Consider the following 21,523-nt stretch of genomic DNA (forward strand, 5'->3'; position numbering starts at 1 on the left):
TAACTTTTGTGAAACTGAAAAATCTAACACGTTCAGTTGTTGATCTAGGCTTTGTCCACTAGGAAATTTATCACTGCCTGTTTGGCCTGTGGGTATCTTGTTGACCTCTGATATGATTATAGAAATATTGTTTTGAGGCAGGTTTGCTTTGGACCAGTTCATACTTATATTTTGGTTTTGAGTTTTTTTTTTGACTAACTTTATTACAAGCATGTTTTTAGTTTTCAAATATACAATCCTTGTTGTGATATTGTTTTATTAGATCTTCATTTGAGCCAGTTTAAATGTTATTTACTTCAGTCTTGTCTATGCGTATTGTTTTCTTTCCCTTATCAGAACTCATAATGTAATATTTATCTGCTTTAAATTATATATTATTGATATGGGTATCCAAATCTCAGACACTCATCAGTCAATTTGTAAGCGAGGAGTTGATTTGGTGTTTATTTAGATGTTTTTTTTTATTTCTCATTTTTTGCTTCTTCCTGATTTTCTAAGCGAGATTTTTTTGTAGGAGTCTTTCAATGTCGTAACCACCACCATACTCTGGCTCTTTTTTGGTAGATTGTTGGTCGAAAATTTCTTCTTTTTGTTTCCTAACTTCTATTGTTGGTTATTTCCATGAACTTTCCCTTTATGGTCGCAATTTTGTTTCCACGTAAAAGAGTGTGTAAATATTTCGCAAAATGGCGTGGAATATTTACTTTTGAACTCTGATAAGCATTTCATTGAAATGTAAATAAAATTTACTGAAGAATCACTAAGGGTAGATAAGGATACAGTAGAGTTGAAAAATATACCCTATGTTATTGTAAGGGAAGCATTGCATTTGAAATTTTATTTTGTCATGTCGATTTGGTTATTATTGGCCTGGTTTGTTGATTCTTTTTATTGAAAGTTTCTCCAAATGCTTGGAAATATAATATAATGATGAATGAAAGTTTCAACTATTTAATAAACATTTCATTGAGATAATGAATTTGTTATTCATCTAAAATGATTATTGGTTTTGAAATGGCATTACTTTTTCTGAATGAGGTTGTTTTTCTTGGTCGGGGATCTAGGTACTCCTTTTACTATATGCTGAAGTTAGCACTTGTAGGAATGACTGAAACTGGTGAAAACACTCCAAATAAAAAAAAAGTTCGTTATGTGCCAGCGTAGCTTCAAGTTAATATACGCCCAGAACCAAACAATTTGAACTTAAGAACTATTTCTTTTCTAATTATCAACTAGTTTAAATTAAAAAATAATCTAAATATATCACATAATTCATATATCTTGAATGTTTGCTTTTTGGTATTTTTCTTTGCTTTCAGTCACACTTTTTAATTTTTGTTCTTTATTCAACACTCTTCTGTTCTTTTTTTTTTCAGAATTGAAAAACCAGCAGTCCTCGCCAAGTAGCAATAATCGAGTAAACTCAAATTCAACTCCTCGAGATGATCTGGAAATGTCGTTTCAAGAACAAGACTCGTCGAATTCCTGTTTAGAAATCGAGGAAAACGAAAACGATATTCAAATAGTAGACTCGAATTATGACATGTTAGATATCAAAATAGACTCCAGAATACAAGATGATTTCAGTGGCTTAAGTTCCCCAAAGAAAAAGAGAAGCCGCTGTGTTATGGATTTAGATGATTTTGCACAGTACGAAATACTTTTTGATGAATCTGGATTCGACAGTAAAGCTCTAAGGTATCCGAGTGGTACTAAGAAAATAAGAGAATCTGACAAGTCAGCTAGAGACTTTTGTGTTAGGGAGAAGGACAATCTGTACCGTTGTACAGTTTGTGATAGAATGTACACGCACATCAGTAACTTCTGTCGTCACTATATGACTTCGCACAAGATGGACGTCAAAATGTTTTCTTGTCCAGTTTGTGGCAAAGAATTTACCAGAAAAGATAATATGGTTGCTCACTTGAAAATTATACACAAGCAAAATGCAGTGCCTTGCAGTAATGGTCAATAAGACTGTTTATATTCGGTGGAAAGGTTTGATCTCAGACTTCATCTTTATTGATTGTTTCAATGAATAATATTAGAAATTATTTATTGACAATTATTCAATAAAGAAACATTAAATGAAAATAATACTAGCGCCATGAGTCGAATTAGTTTTTTCACCTAACTGAGGAAATGACAAAGAATCATTGATTTAGTGTTTTTTTTTTTGTGATTTCAGTCTACAGAATGATAGAAATTATTATTTGATGTCTACCTATTGAAATAAACTAATCAGCTAACCAATGAAATCAAGAGTACACAAAATATGGTTATTCATCAGTCAACACGAGTATTCAAAAGTTATTATTTTTTATGTACAACTGAAGTATGAGCAAACTATTTCAGCTGGATAAGTCGAAATTATTTGAATTTTAAAATAAAACTCAAATAATTTTCAACTTTATCAGGCATATTCATTACAATTTTCAAGTTAATTGTTGATTTCAGAATATCTTTTGTTCAACTAAGTGTAATATGACAAATGCTCAAGTTATATGTTTCGAAATGAGCTGTAGTAGAAGAGAAAATTGAGACATCTCATATTTCGAATGTCGATTTTGATATTCTAAAATACAGTGCCTTGGTTAGTGTTAAGGAAAAAACTTCATGTGCCAGATGCACAAGAAATGAGTTGCCTCAGATAAAATTCAATGAGACTGAATAATGATTAAGAACTGAAATAGTTTTTTGATACAATGATTTTTGTGTTGTGGAAATATTTTTCAGGTAATTGACAGAAAACACAACTAGACTTATTGGTGCCACCGCTTTCAATTATTCAATTTCAAGAGCAAGCTGCTATTCATTTCAAATCAATATTGTGTTGCTCTTCTGTCATATATCAATATTGTATTTGTTTTCAAAAGGATATTTATTACTTTGCTGAGCATGATTTCAATGTCAACCACATATGATTTTGTTGAAGATTATTTCTATAGTCTGAAAGTCGATTTCATAATTTGTTTATGAGTATAATCAAGGAAATTGACTAACTTTTCATATAAATGACATGAGAGTCTTGAAATTTATTCAGGTCAGTTTACTTGAAAAATGTTTTCCAAAGAAATTCTTAAACTTTTTATCAGAATATGTCTAGAAAACCCAAATATTTTTTATGTAACTGAATATTACTTGTATAACAGTTTTTGTGTGGTTATTTCTCATATATTTCATAACAAATGAATTGGTAAATGTTATTGAGGAGTTTATATATTAAATTTGTAAGTTTATATATTTTTTATCTAAAATTGACGAAGTATATCTAGTTGAAAATTCAGAGTTTTATATAATGTGCTGCAGAGTGGAATCGTTTTCTATAAATCAATTACTTTTGTTCGGGCACTTGAAATTGAAGTTTTGTGAATTTAATTTTCATCTACGACGAGGATTCCAAAGTTCTAGATATTTGACGGCAAATTTTGTAACTAATTCATTTTCATGAAAATTGCAAGTTAATTATCTCTTTTCATTGAATAGTCACTGTTTTTCAAAAGTGTCATCTGAGTCTGTTCAACCCAATTGTATTCAAAGTTTCATATCATTGAAATTCTCAACCCTGAGTGGTTTAACATTTGGAAAAGGATAATGATCAATATGAACAAAATCTGATGTGTAAAGTGGAAGTAGTTAGCAAAAGAGTTGGATAGAAACTTCCTTCCTTCCTTCCTTCCTGATACGTATGCAACTTTTCAGACAGTTTTTGGAAGATGGATTATATCGAAGGTTTTAATATTTTTTGTAATTAGATCTATTGGGTGAGAAATGTTTACGAAATATTGTGAAAACCATGTACCTATTTCAAAACTCACCAATTTCACAAATAGTTATTTACTGATAATTTCTGAGTAGTTCTTTTCATCTATAAAGGTACTTCTAGGAGAGTTTTCTAATGACTTTAAAAATGATTGATCCATAAGAGGATTCTGCAGGTTTTGAAAGACAGTGCTCTTGCAAACAATAAATTTCATTGAACAATGATTTCAAATGAAAATAAAATGATTGTAATTGTATTATGGGTACAAGTATTGTAGAAATTTAGCATCATCGAGAACTTGACAACTTTCTGATGATGAATTTATCGAATTTAACAGCAATTGTGACATATTATAGAATTTATTTTTGAGAAACAACATGGTAATGTCAAGAGGACTACCTTTGACAAGATTATGCTTTTGAGTGTTTCATAATCAATCGACTTATAGTTACTTATTATGCATGCATAAGTGAGATTGAAAAATCACAACCAGTAAAATTGAAAATATGTATATATATATATATATATATATATATATTGTATATATCTATATTGTATATATTGTGTATATATACACACACAATATATAATATATTCCAAATTCAGTCCACACAATTGGTATTCACAAAGATTTTTTTAAATATACAAAAACTGAACTATGCGTGAAATATTTCAGCCCGATAAATTGAAATAATTCTTTTTTTTTTTTATTAAAACTGAAATAATTTCCAACTTTATCGGGCATATTTATCACAAGTCTGAAGTTAATTGTTTACTGTTGCGATTGCCTAATTTTTATTATTTCAGAGTATCCTTCATTAAACCAAGTGTAATATGATAAATGCTCAAGTTATATGTTTTGAAATGAGCTGTAGTAGAAAAGAAAATAGAATGACACCTCATATTTCGAATGTCAGTTATGATTTCCAAAAAAACCAGCGCCTTGGTTACTGTTAAGAAAAATACTTCATGTGTCTAATACACTAGAAACTAGTTGCCTCAAATGAAATGCAATGAGACTGAATAATGATTGAAAACTGAAATCATTTTTATGTAATGATTTTTGTGTTATGGGAATATTTTCCAGGTAACTAAATGACAGTAACTAGACTTGCTGATGTCGCCACCTCAAGTTATTCAGTTTCAACTGAGTAAGCTGCCGTTCATTTCGAATCAATAATATATTTCTATTATTAATTCAGAAAATTTGAAGGATTGTATTGCTTTTCGTTTCTAGAGAAAATTTTGCTAAGAGTTTTGAATGTTTCATCACAGAAATACTGATACTGAAATTCTGCTTTCTATTCTAATATTCTAATATCCAAGACTTTGGAAACATTTGTCGGAGATTGGACGAGATAAGTAAAATAACAAATTCATTCTCAGCAGTACACAATTCAGTGGCAATACCTTATTTCGATTAGTCTAGCTTGTACTTATTGTTATGAAAAATAAATTTGTTATAATGTTTAAATAACTGCTCTACTAATGTGGATGTTACTATACCAATGTTAGATTTAGTTGGATCTCTTTTGTTGTAAAAAAGAACTGGCAATAAATTCCTATATCTATAGTTTTATATATTCTTGCCTCAATCTGATAATGATGTTTTTTGTGAGGTGAAGTATTTTTAAAGCAAAGTACTGAAGATATAAATTTTAAGGTAAATGTTGCAATAACTACTTTTGCATTTTTGTTAGCATCTTTTTTTAATTTTGTAGATATTAGATAATTTATTTGCACTTATTTAGTTACCTTATTTAGTAGAAAGGTATATTGTAGATTCTACTATTATCAGTTGATTGAAGCAAATAAAATTTATCATATTTATTATTATTTGTTTTTTAATTTAGTTTTACAAATTTTTTGTTTGAATGAGTTATTCTGTTTGGTATTGCATAATATTTTGTTTCATAGTAAGTGTTCATGTCTTATTTGAAAAAAAATTCAAAGTGAAATTTCATTCAATTCAATTCACTGAAGGTTTCGAATGGTTTGTTTTTGCCTAGATAAAGAAACATACTTTCAAGAATTCCAGGAAATAGAACAAAGAATAATATTTTTTTGACGTCCATATAGTTAATCTTTTCAGCGCTTATATTTATATATTCCTGTATGTGAAATTTTGTGTAGTGAAATTTTTACTGATGATTCTACATTTTAGGAACAAATTCAATAACGTGAACATATATTATCTGAGTTTAGGTACGAAACAATTACCAATCCAAACATAAGGAAACAAATAAAACAAAGAATAATTGTTCAGTTCTATTCGTTCATTGAATACGTTTTGCAAAATAATTACAAAAGATTGGGTTCCAAACGAAAACCAAACAACACGTGGACTTTTAATGGACGTCTCATTTATATCCAAAGAATATCCTACGAATATCTGCAGTAGACCAACGTATACATCCTTAAACTATCATAAATTTTTTGTATATTTTAGTTATTTCCACAGAAGGATATCCATTTCAAGTCTACCGAGAAACATCTCATGGACATCCAGTTCATGTCCAAGGACATGAATTGAATATCCATGGTATATCACTTAAATGAAATGAATAAAAAACTTTTGTCTAAATACCACTGGTAAGTGGTAAGTTATCAAGTATAAAACTGAAATTTGAAATATCGATTTTATTAGAATTTTCAGGTATGCTGCATGGACAGGTATTTAAGAGACAGGATGCTAACTTAAAATACCACTCTGAAAATTCTAGGCGTTGTTAAACTCATAAATTCAAGAGAGGAGACCTACATAAATCAAGTTGCTCGTTTGGGGGTATATTTTTCTGGTTTTTAATTGATTTTTTAATTTCCATGGCCTCCAACAGATTAATTTTTCTCCCTTTTTTACATATATGTAGGATTTTGAGGTTATCTTCATTTATATTGTGGTTTGATTCTTGAAGATAACCTCTAAATCCTACATATATGTAAAAATGGGAAAAAAATGAATCTGTTGGAGGCCATGGAAATTAACAAATCAATTAAAAACCAGAAAAATATACTCCTAAATGAGCAACAATACCTGTCCTTGTAGCATACCTGAAAATTGTAATAAAATCGATATTTGAAAATTCAGTTTTATACTTGTTATTGGGGTCAAACCCGAAACCGGTCGTATAAATAAAATTTACCAGTGGTATTTAGACGAAAGTTTTTCATTCATTTCATTTAAGTGATCATGAATTACCATAAAGTTAACAAGTCATCAATTACACATATTCCATGGTATATCATGTGTCGCCTAAGAACATGTCATTGAAAATGAACTCATGTCCCTCTGCCAAAATATGGTTTGCTATGCTTTTTTATTGTTTGGAAAAAGCTTTGCTTTACGTTAGTGAATAAATTCGAAACAAATAAATTCCGATTTATTTTTATTTCAACTATCTATTTTACACATGAACACTTACTGTTTTCTTGCATTTCTTATTTTTCCCGAAAACATGTCTCATTTTTTTCTCTCTTTTAGATTCTCCGATTACTCAAAAACTCTTAACACCTAAAATGGAAACGGATAATACAGACAACTCGGAACAGTCGAATCAGCTCCCAGGCACCCCAGAATCTTCGCGAATCAGCACCCCCGACAACTTGCTGAACAACAATAATAATAATATGACAACTCCCTCTACGAGTTCTATGTCTCTTCCCAACTTACCGAACATGGCCAATTTACCGAATTCTGCAGCGATGAACGCGCCTGCGACAAGACAACCGACGAAGAGAAGGGTAAGGCGTAGAGCGACTTCACAGAGTCAGGACCCTGCGGAACAACTAACCGAAATGTCTGTTCGGGGGCTGAACCTGTTTCGTTACGCTTCGATAAATGAAGGTATCTATCAGTGCACCGAGTGTGCAAAGGTAGACGTACAAAAAACTTTCAAAAACAAGTACAGTTTTCAACGGCATGCTTTCTTATACCACGAGGGCCACCAAAGAAAAGTTTTTCCCTGTCCGGTGTGTCAGAAAGAATTTTCTAGACCAGACAAAATGAAAAACCATATGAAAACCGTTCACGATTGCTTCATGCCAAAAGATGTTGTATTCCCTCCCATGGGTTTTTTTCCAACTATGTAAATTAGTTGAACGACACTAGCTGTGGTATCAACAATGATGGAATTGAGTTCAAGCTTGGTGCTACTTTTAGTAAAGTTTAAAACAAGTTAAAATCATGTTAGCTGAAAGTACAACATATTGAGTATCAAACAAGTAATTCATTTGGATGGATTCATGTAAATATTTTGCAGAGGTGAACTCATCAATATTTTTGAATATATTTTGAATGATTATTTCTGAAAAAGAGATGGGTTTTTTGAAAAGTTTATATATTTTACTTTTTGAATTTCCAGTGGCTTGAGTGTTTTTTTTTGAGTGAAACTCATTACCAGCCATACCACTGGAAAAAGGAAATAAACCCCTCTGCTGAGTTAATTTCATCCTTGGGGTTTTGATGCATTACTTTTTTGAAACTTGTTTACAATGTGATTAACCGCTTCTGGTTAAAAATAACCTTAAAGGTCTTGTTAGTAATAATTTCTACCTACTGCTAAGCAGTAAGTAATACAATATAATCTTCAATAATTGTAACGTACTAGTTTTTTGTTGAGAGAAAAGTTTATGATAGTTTTTTCGGTTTGGATAGATATAGGGGTTTTGCAAATATTGTTAAGGTAAGGTTTCTTTACACATTAATTTTGTTTATGACTTTTTTTTTTGAAAAATAACACAATATATATTATTTACATCTATGTAGAAATGTTTATATAGAAATATTTAAGAATATTGACTGCACAAAGTAGACAATAAAAACTAAATATTATATATTTTATAGGTATATGTATATGAAGGCCGCAGGTCGCACAAATCTATCGTAGTTGAATCATTTTAATAACTATTTAAAATAGGTGTTGGGACGCCAGAAAACAATAATAGATATATTTCTGTTTTACAATGCCATTGTGAATCTTTATTTATTTTAATTCCGTAAGCTTCAGTCTGTTGAATAATTCTAATAATTAATTTAAGCTCATTGACAAATTTTATTTTTAGTTCATAGTTTCGATTGCCACACTTTCGAATCTTTTGTTCTGGTTAATTTTGATCAGCAAGTTCAAAGGCATATTTTTATAAAAGGAAATATGGGAATATTTTGTTTTTTTGCAGTATTCAAGGGTGAGGCTAGAAACAGCAGAGGTCGCTTTGGTTTCTTGAAATGTCTGTTGATTTTCTCCTATTTTGAATCTAGGCACTTGGGTTTTTGTAAGGAGGCTTGTTTTATGAAACATCACTTGGTATTTATTTAAATAGAAGTATAGGAGAAACTGTTCTCCTCTGTTCGTTTCTTTACTACTTGTTTAAAAAAAAATAAGGTTAGATCATCATACAACTCTTGTTTTGTTGGAACATCCAGATATTCATAAGTTTTTCGGGTGGAAGTGTAATATTTGTTAGTTTGTCAGTTTTTACCAATTAAGATGGCCAAATTTTCAATAACGTAATGCTTGGGACAACATGATTGAAAGTAAGAGGTTCATAATCTGTCAAATGTTTCAAAAAGTACTTCAGAAGTATGTTTGTGAGGAAACAGTTGGTTATCTATGAAAACTTACCTTTTTGAGTTATAGATGAACTCTAAATTCATACCAATTCCAATCATACTTGAAAGTTTTCCAAGGAAATCAATTCATACTCATGATTATCTGAAGAAGATGAACGTTTTATTTTAGTTCGTACTACCCATATTTCCTTTTATATCAATTCGGTAGTTATATTATTTGAAAATTTCGAATGGATCCTTCAGTAACGGAACTGATATTTCAATAATTCATTCGATGAACTACTTCATTCCAAAATTTTCAGCAGTATGTTGATTTCTCTACTCATCTGAAATGAATGCTTTCGATAATTTATGAAATTAGAATGTTTTCTGTTGAAATATAAATTTAAACAATGTTTTGTTATGTCTATTCTCATTCAATTGTTGAGAGCTTTTTGTTTGAAATTTCTATCAGGGTTCTGTTCAACGCAGAAACTTGATACTAAATATTTTCGTGAAATTGTTCACGAAAAATTAGCCGTTGCCGTGCAATATTAGTCGTTTCTAAATTTATTTTCCGAAAATATTTTGGAAATTTTTATTTTAAGTTTAAAATAGTTGTTTGAATTGAAGACAGTGATATCACAATTATTCTATATATTCAGAAGATGATGAGTCTATAAATAAGTTTTGAATAAAATTATTCTGTATTCAGAAATAGCAATCATGGTGAAACGCCGAAGATAGGTTGTCAATTTATTATATAAAGTGCATCAATTTATATGTTAATATTCCTGAGCGAAATCATTGTTTCTCTTACATTCTTTGAAATGCTAGTTGCATTGTTTCCTATGAAGGGCTACATTTTTTTTATATCAACAGTAAAAATCGACAGTTTAAGCTGTTGATTTTGTATAATCTAAAATCAACAATTCAAACTAGCGATTATTTATAATTGATGGTCTTCACCGCCTTTATGGAAAACAATGCAACTTGGCATTTTAACAAGTGCCAGAAAAACAATAATCCATCTCTGATTTGGCCATAATCTACAGTTTAAACTATCGATCATATATAATCAATGGTTAAACTGTCGAATATGGATAATCGGAAGTTTAAACTGTTGATTATAAAATAAAAAACATGATCCTTCAACGATTTAGTAGTTTTCAGAACTAATTTCAGTAGATTCCCTGCCAGTTTATACCTCTTCAACCACGTTCTTTCTAAATTGAATAATTCAGAAATACCATATCATTAGTGCCGTATGTTTGCATGAATAATAAATACATTGTGATTATTATGTCTATATTATGTACTAGGCAAGTGCCTTCAAGATCCCTTGTACAAATTAAGATATCTAATATCTTATTAATCCAAAACACGCAATAGTTTGTAGAATCACTGTGTGATAATTTTTGTTTTTACTTTTTGTTTAACATTTGTTAGGCCGAGGCCAGTTTTTGTCAAAGTTCTTCCATGTAAGATTGCAACTACACATTTAAAAAGAAATAGCTGCAATCTTTATTAGTAAGAAAAGTACATGTAAGTGCAATTAATTTAGAAATTTATTTACTAACGTTACTAGAGTTAGGCTTCAGAATAGTTCGTTTTATTTTAGAAAATTATAAATATACATTAATCGTGAAATTATAAGTTTTTATGTTACTCTCTAACGTTTCCACAGGGTGTGCTGAAAGTTAATGAACCTCATTCAAAATCTATCTCACAATTATTTATTTTGAAATATTTGTGGGAATAAAATCCTCTAATATTTCTATGAAAACAGTTTTGTACATTGTTCTTTTTACAGTAAAACTTTTGGTTGCCATCTTCATAGGTCAACATTCAACGAAGAATCTCAATGTGGTTTTGCTACTATTTCTGAAGCAAACTGAAATGAAGTTATCCTTTTGTTTTAGTTACTGCTTTTTTCTAGGGTTGAGTGAAGTGGCCTCAAAATTGAACCCTTTGGAACTTCAACAAAGTCAGTTTGTTATTATCCACCGAAGTTATCCACCAACAGAGAAAATATTCTCAAGTGACATGAAATTTAAAAAACACGTCTATATTTTTTCTCGAGTTTCTTAAACTTGTAGTTGGGTATTCATTTTCACCGCTTGCAGAACACCCTGTAGAATATAACTTTGCTAAATATTGACTAAAATGCTGTTGGCTACGAATAATTTATTATGTGATCACGAAATGATTGTTATAGTTTTCTCTATCGCTTTAATAATTATAGTATCACGTGTAGTACGATCAATATTGTTTCATGTTTATTCTCGTTATATTATTTTTAGTGACACTTTGGTGCAGATGTATTATACAATATAATTGTAATTAAGTTTATTTTCAATTCACAAAGTATATACTAAGAAATTAATTATTGTTTGTTTAATGTACTTTTTCTTTATTAATAAATCTACCTCTAATAATCATTTTCGATTTTTTTGTTGATGATACTTCTCTCACAGAAGTATTTCATCTGCTATTGAGTCATTGGTTGTTCAAGAGGATTATTCTAAATGTTTGTTCATCAATAGAAGAAGGAACTCCACCGTATTTAGGTAGTGATGGTGTTACAAATGAACTACATTAAAACAGCGTAACATAAATATCTCCCACCTGCCGTTTCTCATACTGGGTAATGTAAGACTATGTATGGGAGAGGCAAACTTAGATGGATTATTCCAACATGTTATTTGACAGAGTGAATCATTGAAAGAATTCAATCCCGAGTTTATCCCAGAATTTTGGAAAGACTTGCACGTGAAACTTGGTGATTATCTGGAAAATAATGTAATAAATGATGGTGTCAGAGACAGAAGAAATGGATATTTTATAAATACAAATCGAATTTGATAGTAATGAACAGTATTGCCATTCACCTTCAGATCTCCATAAATCGTGCAATACTATTGACCATGAAATTTCAATGAGAAAATTGGCAATATCGGCATTAGAGGGAATATTGAATTGTTCCAGAATATTTATAAGATAGGAAACAATATGTTCATATTAATGCTCATAAAAGTTGCTTTAAGGTGAACTGCGGTGTATCTATACTAATAGGTAACAATTCATTATATTCAGGCAACGAAATTTTTAGGTTTATATGTTGATCAAAATTTGTCACGGAGGAGGAGGAAATATCGTAATTTATTGGTATTATTTATAAAATAGGGGATAAAATACCAATGAAATTTTTGAAAAATATATATTTCAGTTCAATTTATTCCGATTAGGAAAATACCTTTATTTGCCTAAAATCTATACAGAATAAGTCTATTAAATGTATATACTCCTATTAGCTAACCTATTTAGAAACAAAAATTTATATCAACCCAATAATTTTTTAGATTTCAATTCTCTATATATATATAAAGTGAAAATTTACCGGTTCATTGTATTAAAAATAAAATGAAAATTTCGAGTTGGATGATTTTTAACGAAATATGTCATATTTATGATTATTCTATGAGACAGAGTAAAGTATTATGTATGAGAATTGTTAAATCAAATTTTGGAAAAAAGTAAATTCATTACGACAGCAAACAATTTTATCCTCTAGAAATAAAAAAAGTGAATTGTTAAAGACAGGTTTGCGCAAAAATGAAAATATATTCATTTTTTAGTTATTTATTTTATGTTTGAAATTATGTGACAATAATTCTTCCTTGACAGTTTACTATTATTGGTTGTTATTTTTTTTATTTGAAAGTTATTCACATTCATTGAATACGAGTCTACTCCAAGCAATGCATTTATAAACGGTTTATTATTCCGTTGAAACGGAAATGTTTTGTAGGTTGCGAGATTTGTAAGAAACAATGACCTAGTTTTTAGTATTAATACTATTGTCACAAGATGAATTACTAAAGTGAAACTTGTGAAACTTTTTTGAACTTAAATCTATATTTCTGTTGATATTTTATATCGCTAGTTCAAAAATATTACCTATTTAATAAATATAGTATCTTATAGATGCCTAAAATTTTGGTAATGGAATAATATTGATTACACTTTTCAATGAATAAGTAACCTTATACTTTCATTTTCAAATTATTATACACTAATATATTATTTATGATTAGATTCAATCCCTAAAAACAAAGTATACAGTATATCGTCGGGTTACAAGCAAAACACACTAAGCCCTTTTTTTTAACTTTTAAGTTATTCACACTATCTTGTCACATTTCATAAAATTTATGGTAAAATCCACCAAGTCATTTGAGATCTTTCTAGTACATTATTCTGCAAAATTCATATTTCCATTAAGTCACTAATAACGTATTTTGTTCTGGCAAAATACACTAACTGGACCTAGCAATTGCCAACTAGCAGGATATAGCTCAGATTTGGAAGACTCGGACGATTCTTTAAAAGATAAGGACTATAAACCAGAAAATGATGATGGCAGTTCAACAAATGAAGAAAACAACAAAGATGAAGAGTTTAGGACTGAAATGGTAAAAGAAACGAGCTTAAAAAAACTAGATGGAACACTGCAAGGCCTTCAAGTTGGAAGAGAACTATTGAAAAGAAAAAAAGAAGCCAAGATCAACCCTATAAAAGTTTAGTAGGAAAAATACAAAATCCCAAAGTTCCTAAGCCAGTGGGTTGTTAGAAGTGCCGTTATAAATATACGAAACATTTTTCTGAAGACAATCGTAAGGTATTGTGCAAGACATTTTGGAATCTGGAATACTCGAGGCAAAAAGATTTCATACTTATGAATGTCGTAGTGAAGTGAAGAAGTGAAATATCGGCGACCTCGAAAAGGAGAACAAAGTAAGCAGAGAAGTAATTCGAAGTCATATTTTTTCACTAATACGGAATGCAAATATCAAGTTTGTCAGTCATTCTTTTGCAAAACTTTATGTATTTCAAACATTCCCATCTTGAATGCATTTCAAAATAGGAGTGAAACTGGAGAGTACAGTGGAACAGACAAGAGAGGTCGAAAAGTTCCGGCCAATAAAACGCCAGAAGATGTAATAAGAAGAGTAACAGAACACATTGAGAGTTTTTCTGTTGTTGAAAGCCATTACACAAGAAAGTGGACTGAACGCCTCTATTTAGATCCTAATCTTAATATTGAGAAAATGTTTGATTTATTTATGGAAGAATGTAAAAAACATCAATGGCCAGGAGTAGGTCTAATTATCTATAGCAGAATATTTTGCTCCCAATACAATATGTTCTTTTTTAAACCAAAAAAGACCAATGTTCCACTTGCAATGAATATCAACAGGCTGTGGATAAAGAAAATTTAAAATTAAAGTGCCAGGAACACTTAAGAAGGAAAGAAGAGTTTATGAAAGAAAAAGATTAAGATAAAAAAAGGTAACTGGTGATAGAAGTTTTAAATCTACAATACGTGATATGCAGAGTGTACTTCAAATCCCGACATCACAAATTAGTTTATTGCACTATCTTCGTAAACTGAACTTGTATAATTTCACCATTTATAAATCATCTCTACCAAACGAGGCCTTTTGTTATTTTTCGACAGAAGTGAATGGAAAGCGTGGAAGCTGTGAAATTGGTACCTGATCGGAAAACAGTTTATGGAAAGTGAATATTCTTATATGGAGGTGGACTCGATGCACAGCTCAATTCAGTCAGCTTAACGTCATATTGATATTTTCAGTGTGCATGAATATGGCAAGGGCTGGTAGACACTACGTGACTGGTACAAAAATTTGCCTTGTTCATCTTCTGTTTTGGATGTAACAACCGAACCAGCTGAAAATGATACTGACCAAGAAGATTGAAACATGAACTAGTTCAATTTTATTTAAAATAGTTTTAAGGATTTCAATTTTGAGTTTGTTTTTATTACCATTCCTACATTATTACTTATCCTCCAATGATAAGTATTTTTACTTTTGATAATACATAAATTGAAATAAGTATAATAAGTCTATTATTTTTTTTTTAGAAATTACACGTTAAATACACACACTAAGTCTACCCTTACATGTAAAGTACAATCAGTGCATTGTTCGCCAATAACCTCGAATAAAATAATCTTGGAAGATTAAATTAAACTGCTTTTCCAGTCTTATTACTCCATACATGTGTAAAATATATTTTAAATTCATAAAATACCAAAATAATTTCAAGACATGTTAATATAACAGAAAATGAAAAATAAAAAACTTTCAAGCCAAATTATTCAAAAGTACATTTTTTGACTTGATGTATTCTGCTTGTTACCCGACGATATGTTTGCTACACTTACAAGGTGAATAAATAATACTATTATTTTATGGAGTAAAACAACGCACCCTTCTCACAATATTGTGGATGGCAGTTTTGGTATAGGTAGATTCTTCATCTTCCACTTAGAATCCAAACATTATATGCTCTCAAATTTTTCTCTTCCCTAGAGTACCGATATTTATGGATATAAAGACAAAACAACTATAGGTAACAACTCAATTCAAAATGATAAGTGATATGTTCCAAACACCTTTATCAACAAAAAATTTCAAATACAGACAGAAACATCTTGTGATGTAATGGTTTTTATATTGGATTCAAAATTGTGTCTTTTTCCACCTAATCGGGATTATGAAATAATAGTAATTAAGATATTTCTTGAATAAACCCTACGTACTAATATACTAACACTAACTCATAAATAAAATTTATAAAAGTGAACAATTCTACTAACACTACTAACAAACCCATCTCTTTTCAGAAGAGTACTACGATTATCAAGAAAATAACCAAAACCACACCAATCTTCCTTCCTCGCTAACTGTAGAACTCATTACTCCAATCAAACAGGAATCTGTAATTATCTCAACCGAAGCAGCACGTAACATGGTCCACGAAAGCATCGAAGTAGACGAGAAATATGAACCTTCCTCAGAACCTGAACACAGTGCCGGAGTGCATTTCCTCACGGATGAAGAAAATATCTCATCAAAAATGGACAGTGAGAGTTACGAACGAAAGAAGAACGAGCTGCTTGAATACCTGATACGACAAGATGGAAGTGTTGTTTGTAAACTGTGCGGTGAAGTTCTAGCGTCTAGGACACACTGGTATCGGCACAAGTACAAGTTACACGGAAATAATAATCTAGTCAATCCTGCCCCGCTGTTCAAGTGCCACCACTGTAACGTATTTTTCAAAAGCCGAAAAGGCTACATGGGACATATCGCCACCAGGCATTCAGAACCTCAAGAACAAGAAGAAATCAAAGTGGTCGTGAAGGAGGAAATCGTAGAAACTTGCTCCAATCCAATTTCGGTACCTACAAGGAAGAAAGGAGAAAAGACCGTAGACTGGGAGGAACAGAGAGTGAAAGAAGAGAAGCTTGTGGCAGATATCATCAACAGGGTCAGGAAAGAGTGCGAGGCTCAAGGAGCTGCTGTTACAAGAAGAGGGTACAGTAGGAGATCAACTTCTATCATGAATACTGCTTGAAGTTTCATCAGTAATAATTTATGTGCCAAAGTGGAGTATTATTGTACAGTATTTTTTCATCGAGTAGTTCAAATTTTATATAAGCGTTCTTTTCGGTTTAGTGTGAAGAATCATAAATCTTTAAATGATTATTTCTATCCAGACAGTTTGAAATACCCGGGAATCCAATAACAAGAGGTGTTGGTTCAGGACCCAGAAATATATCATATATTTTCTGCAATAATTTATTGACAAAAAATAGATCTCGACATATGCAAAATATTTACTCATATCCTCAGCTGTCTGGATACATTTGGTGTTACATTTTTCAATATCAACTCAAAATATCAGTCAACTAACTTTTCAAACATTCTGCAAATGCGTATATATTCCCGTAAATTTCATACATATTGGAATATGATATTGAATGTAAATAAACCTAGATAGAGAGCTCAATTTTCTCATATATATGATAGTGATAACTCCTGATATTTTTAATGTTTTATATGTTATGATATTATTGTCCTTGTATACTTTAGTGACATTAGCTCATATTTTTCAGCTAGCATTTATTGATGTGCCAAATATTCTTGCTCAATATGTTAAATCCTGGTGATAGTAGATATTTTGTTGTTTGTTCACTTTTTTTTTGGAGCTAGATACTTACTCATATGATGTGCCAAATTTGTTGTGTGTCAGTATTGCTCACCTACTTATTGTATACCAGTATTCATCAGAATTTACCATTTGGAAAACGTTTGTTTGTCCCTTATGGAACAATATAAAATTATTAAAAAAAAATCAATACATTTTTCAACACATGAATTCATGGAATGAAATATAATTGATACTTCTATGTTACATACTCCCAAAAGTAAAATCTGATAGATTATATAAATTATTTTTTCTCCCATATCAGAATTTTCTTATACTGCAAAAGAATAGCATGACTCATCACTCCCAGACATATTGGATTATCCATTGTAAACTTAAATCAATAATTTTTCTGAAAGAGGATAATTATCTTTAGTTTTGGTTAATCCTCTATTGACTTTCATAACATTGAATAGTTTTTGGGCTAGTCTTTATAAATTGTAGATTGTAAAGTATTGAAAAGATTTTGCACATTCATCCAACCTTGACCTAACCTAGGTTACTTTTTAACGTGCTGTGAATCCCATATTAGAAGAATCGTTAACTTGACCTAACCTTGTCAAAAAAACAGGTTGATCACCTTTCCGAGTTACTTTTCTGTAGGTTGATTCCTGAATATTTTCTAGTGTTACTCCTCCAAAAACCTTCTGCAGTGAACTGAAGTTGTAAGCGTCCTATATTTTCATATCTACAAATGGTATATGCACTCCAAATAACGGCTCCTAGTAAGTCTACAAAATTAACACAGTAAGCCATTAGGAGCTCTTCAGATTACACGAATAAAACAAGGAATAAGCTACCTTCTCACTTCTGTCTTGTCAATTTATTAGTAATCTAGTTTATACAGACGGTCCCAACAGTCAGAACACAATATTTATATATTGTGATGGGAAAACACTTTCGTTTTGGGTCTATCAATTGACTAAATCTATTTATTCACTATTATAACTACTGATTACTTCTGGTCAATCGTCACTGCTGATCATACAATTCCTTTGGAAATATTGGGGTGTGCTTCCATACTCTAATTTGTTAGTGAATGGTACACGTCATACTTTTCCTTTGGTTTCTTGGAGTTTGTCTTTGGACATCAACTATAATCGTTAGGTTTAGGCATCAAAATTGATTTTGTATTTGCTTGTCAAATATCTGATTTTCTGTCCAAAATTTGAAATTCAGATATAAATCAAAGATTTGTGACGAATTTGGCTGATACAATCCATGATATGGATGTGAATTCTAGTATTAAATGTCACAATAGCACTTCTAAATTGATGTCATCAGACTACTGAAGATGTAAAAAATTGTTTAGTAGGAACTCTGCAATTTTAGGAATATATTGTGGGAATTTGGGAAAACTACATTGGTCCAGTCGGTTTCTGCAAAGTTTTTTAGAGCCCCCTGCAGTTAAATGCTTCAGTGATATTTTTCAACACCACATCTCTTCAACAGTCTGTTAGAGAGGTGATGTAACAAATTAATCCACATTTTTATACTTCCCTGTTTTACTTTTTTGATTCTTTCAAGTTCCATTCTTTCGTTCTAAGTAATAGCTTTTCTGGATTATTTCAATTCTCTTAAACTCAGCTTAACTGAAAAAATAAGTTTGATTAGTTCAATCGAGTTTCTTATTTGTTGAGTATCTGACATTTGCAATTTTTGACAATTGTCAATACATTTCAAAATTTTCAAGGATCTTTTTCAGATGCAACATTCTGTATATTTTCAATCCAACACACACAGCCTCTCAGTTATATCTGTACCACTGGTACAATAGTGAAATCAGTTTGAGTACTTCTGAACTTTCTTCTTAGTATCCTTGTTTTGAAATTTTTGAAAGAAATAATGAATTATTTCTTATGAAATCAAAGGATCAGGTATGAACAATTCTTTTTTCCAAAAAAAAAACAGCTCAAAAACTATCAGAAGTGATTCATAGAAATAATGAAAATTATACCTTCAAAAAGTAAAGAATTACAATTTTAAGATGTGACTCAGGCAAAACACCAAAATAAGGAATAACTGTAGTCAATTTGCATTTCTGGAAACGATATGGTTGAAAAATAATTTACATGTATTTGTTTCAATGAAATTTTAATTTCCATAAACTTCAGTGATGGCAAATTGAACCAAGATTGAATCACTGTAATTTTTATAGGTTGAATTGAAACTTTTGGCGTTGAATGAATCAAATGACTTATTAGACAATGTTGTAATTCTGGTGTGGAAAAAATGTTTTCATTTAATTCATTATAATTTTCACATCTTCTCTTTTCTTCATTTTAAATCAGCAATGGAGTTTATAATTGAATTTTTCCAAGAAAGAATCAACTTATTTGCTATATTCTTATGGTATCTGTAAGTACGGAATGTGTTTCTATAGAAGAGTAGATTTTTCACTAATGATTTTTAACCAAAAATGTGATCTCTTTTTTTGAGATGAACTGTTGAGGAATTAGTTTTCTGAAATCCAAATTTTCACACCTGATGTCATAATATGTTTTGTGTAAACACTTTCAGTAAAAAAAATCAATAGTGACAAGTGTTTTAGGTGTATTTCAACTCCAAAGTGTATAAAGTAATATTTTTATTATAAGATTATAGAAATAGAATATCCATTGTGAATAAACCATTTTAGTCAAAGTCCGACTGACAGAAGTGATACGTATTGTCTCATTAGGTATACCTAATAATTCTTCGTTTTATAACATGACGAGCATTAGGAAAACTGTTGTGAATTTTCATCAAATATCCTTTGGGTAGGTAGGTATATATAGTTATACACCCAAATGATATTCAATAAATATTTACCATAGTTTTCCCCGATGTGATGTGATCTCCTGCTACTTATGTTCTCCTTTCAAAGTGAAATTCTCGACAGTATATGCACTCTTTATGCCCTATTCACATTTTCTGGAAATTATATTGTTGAATAATAAACAATCCTTATATTCATTCTACACATTCGAATTAATATACAGTTTTCTTCCATTAATTATAAATTTATTTAACACTTTTATTAGTTTTTCATAAAATCTGTCATCAATTGAAAATTTGATATCTCCATTCAAAATATCAGTTTGCTCATAAATATTAGTTAACCCATAGCCAATCGGCAAAATGCTATTAAAGAGAAGTTCCTGAAATAAATTTATTTTGTCATAAGAAATAAAAAAACGGTTGTCAAACTTTCCATAATCCAGTTTTGTAGATATCTATGTAAATAAACCATTCAGTGTTGAAACAAAGTCATTGAAATAAACAAGTCAATAACCCCATTTTGTTTCATTTGAATGTTTTTCCTGATGAGATCTAAATTCACTTCGATCTTCATCTAATCTGTTGGAGTTTTCTATACGATTTTTATAAGTGCATGAAACTATTTCCCATATTCATGAGTACATGATATATTGTCCAAATTATCAATATCCTATCATGTGCTGTCATGAAGGGACCATATCTCTGGAATGGTATATGCTAGATGGTTCAAATTTGGTTTGAAGAACCTCTGAGGGATTGGTATGAACTCCCCCAGAGCGCAAGGCTAAATTTTTAACAGTTCACTGTCAACGTGCCAGTCGTCATTACATATTGACAGTAGGGTGCTGTTTTTGTTATCTCTCACGATCTTATAAAAATTGCCACCCTCAGCATCCACCCAAAACCAGTGAAAGCCTTCAACTACTAAATTAAAATTCCTCAATTGCGTTTTTTTTTACAGATTTTGGTCTTGAAATCTCACGAGGAGTTCCTACAGGAGCACATGACCACAGTATACTTAGTATACTGTATACATGACTCTCTAAACCGAAAAATGTATTAGCAATTTCTTATTCACTTCCCTCCTTGCCCCTCCTATGTGCTTTAATGGGGTTGGTGGTTGATGAGTTGCTCAGGAGATCCTAAATTTCGGTTTACACATCCCCATACCACTTCAGCCCTCATGTTCCTTAGAACTAAACAAAATCTACGAGTAGTTCGACGTGAACGCGGTAGTGGAAGAGTACCGTGGATAATGTAAAGGGCGAGGAAGACCTTTAACTCAAAACTCACTTCGTTCGAAGCCTTACATTTACTCCATCTCCATCTGCCAGCGAGTAAAAGAGCGCGCCGTTGAAATAGGCAATACA

At 30.7% G+C, this 21,523-nt stretch overlaps 1 protein-coding gene across 4 annotated transcripts in view; it reads left to right on the plus strand.

Moving 5' to 3' along the window:
* Ttk (tramtrack) overlaps positions 1-20,680 on the plus strand; it is a 42,525-nt gene extending 21,845 nt beyond the window's left edge. For 2 of the 4 annotated variants that reach the window (XM_023165339.2, XM_023165340.2), the window contains exon 3: positions 16,027-20,680. In XM_023165339.2, the coding sequence (XP_023021107.1) occupies positions 16,027-16,760 (734 nt within the window). In that variant the 3' untranslated portion in view covers positions 16,761-20,680. Of the gene's footprint in view, positions 1-1,376; positions 3,558-7,244; positions 11,753-16,026 lie in introns of those variants that run through there. The other 2 variants (XM_023165341.2, XM_074184379.1) reach the window with 2 other exon arrangements.
* Positions 20,681-21,523: the final 843 nt, after the last annotated feature.

Source organism: Leptinotarsa decemlineata, unplaced genomic scaffold, assembly GCF_025532065.1.
Source record: "Leptinotarsa decemlineata unplaced genomic scaffold, Ldec_3_MD MMD2_tig00026354_RagTag_RagTag, whole genome shotgun sequence".
Lineage (NCBI taxonomy): Eukaryota > Metazoa > Arthropoda > Insecta > Coleoptera > Chrysomelidae > Leptinotarsa > Leptinotarsa decemlineata.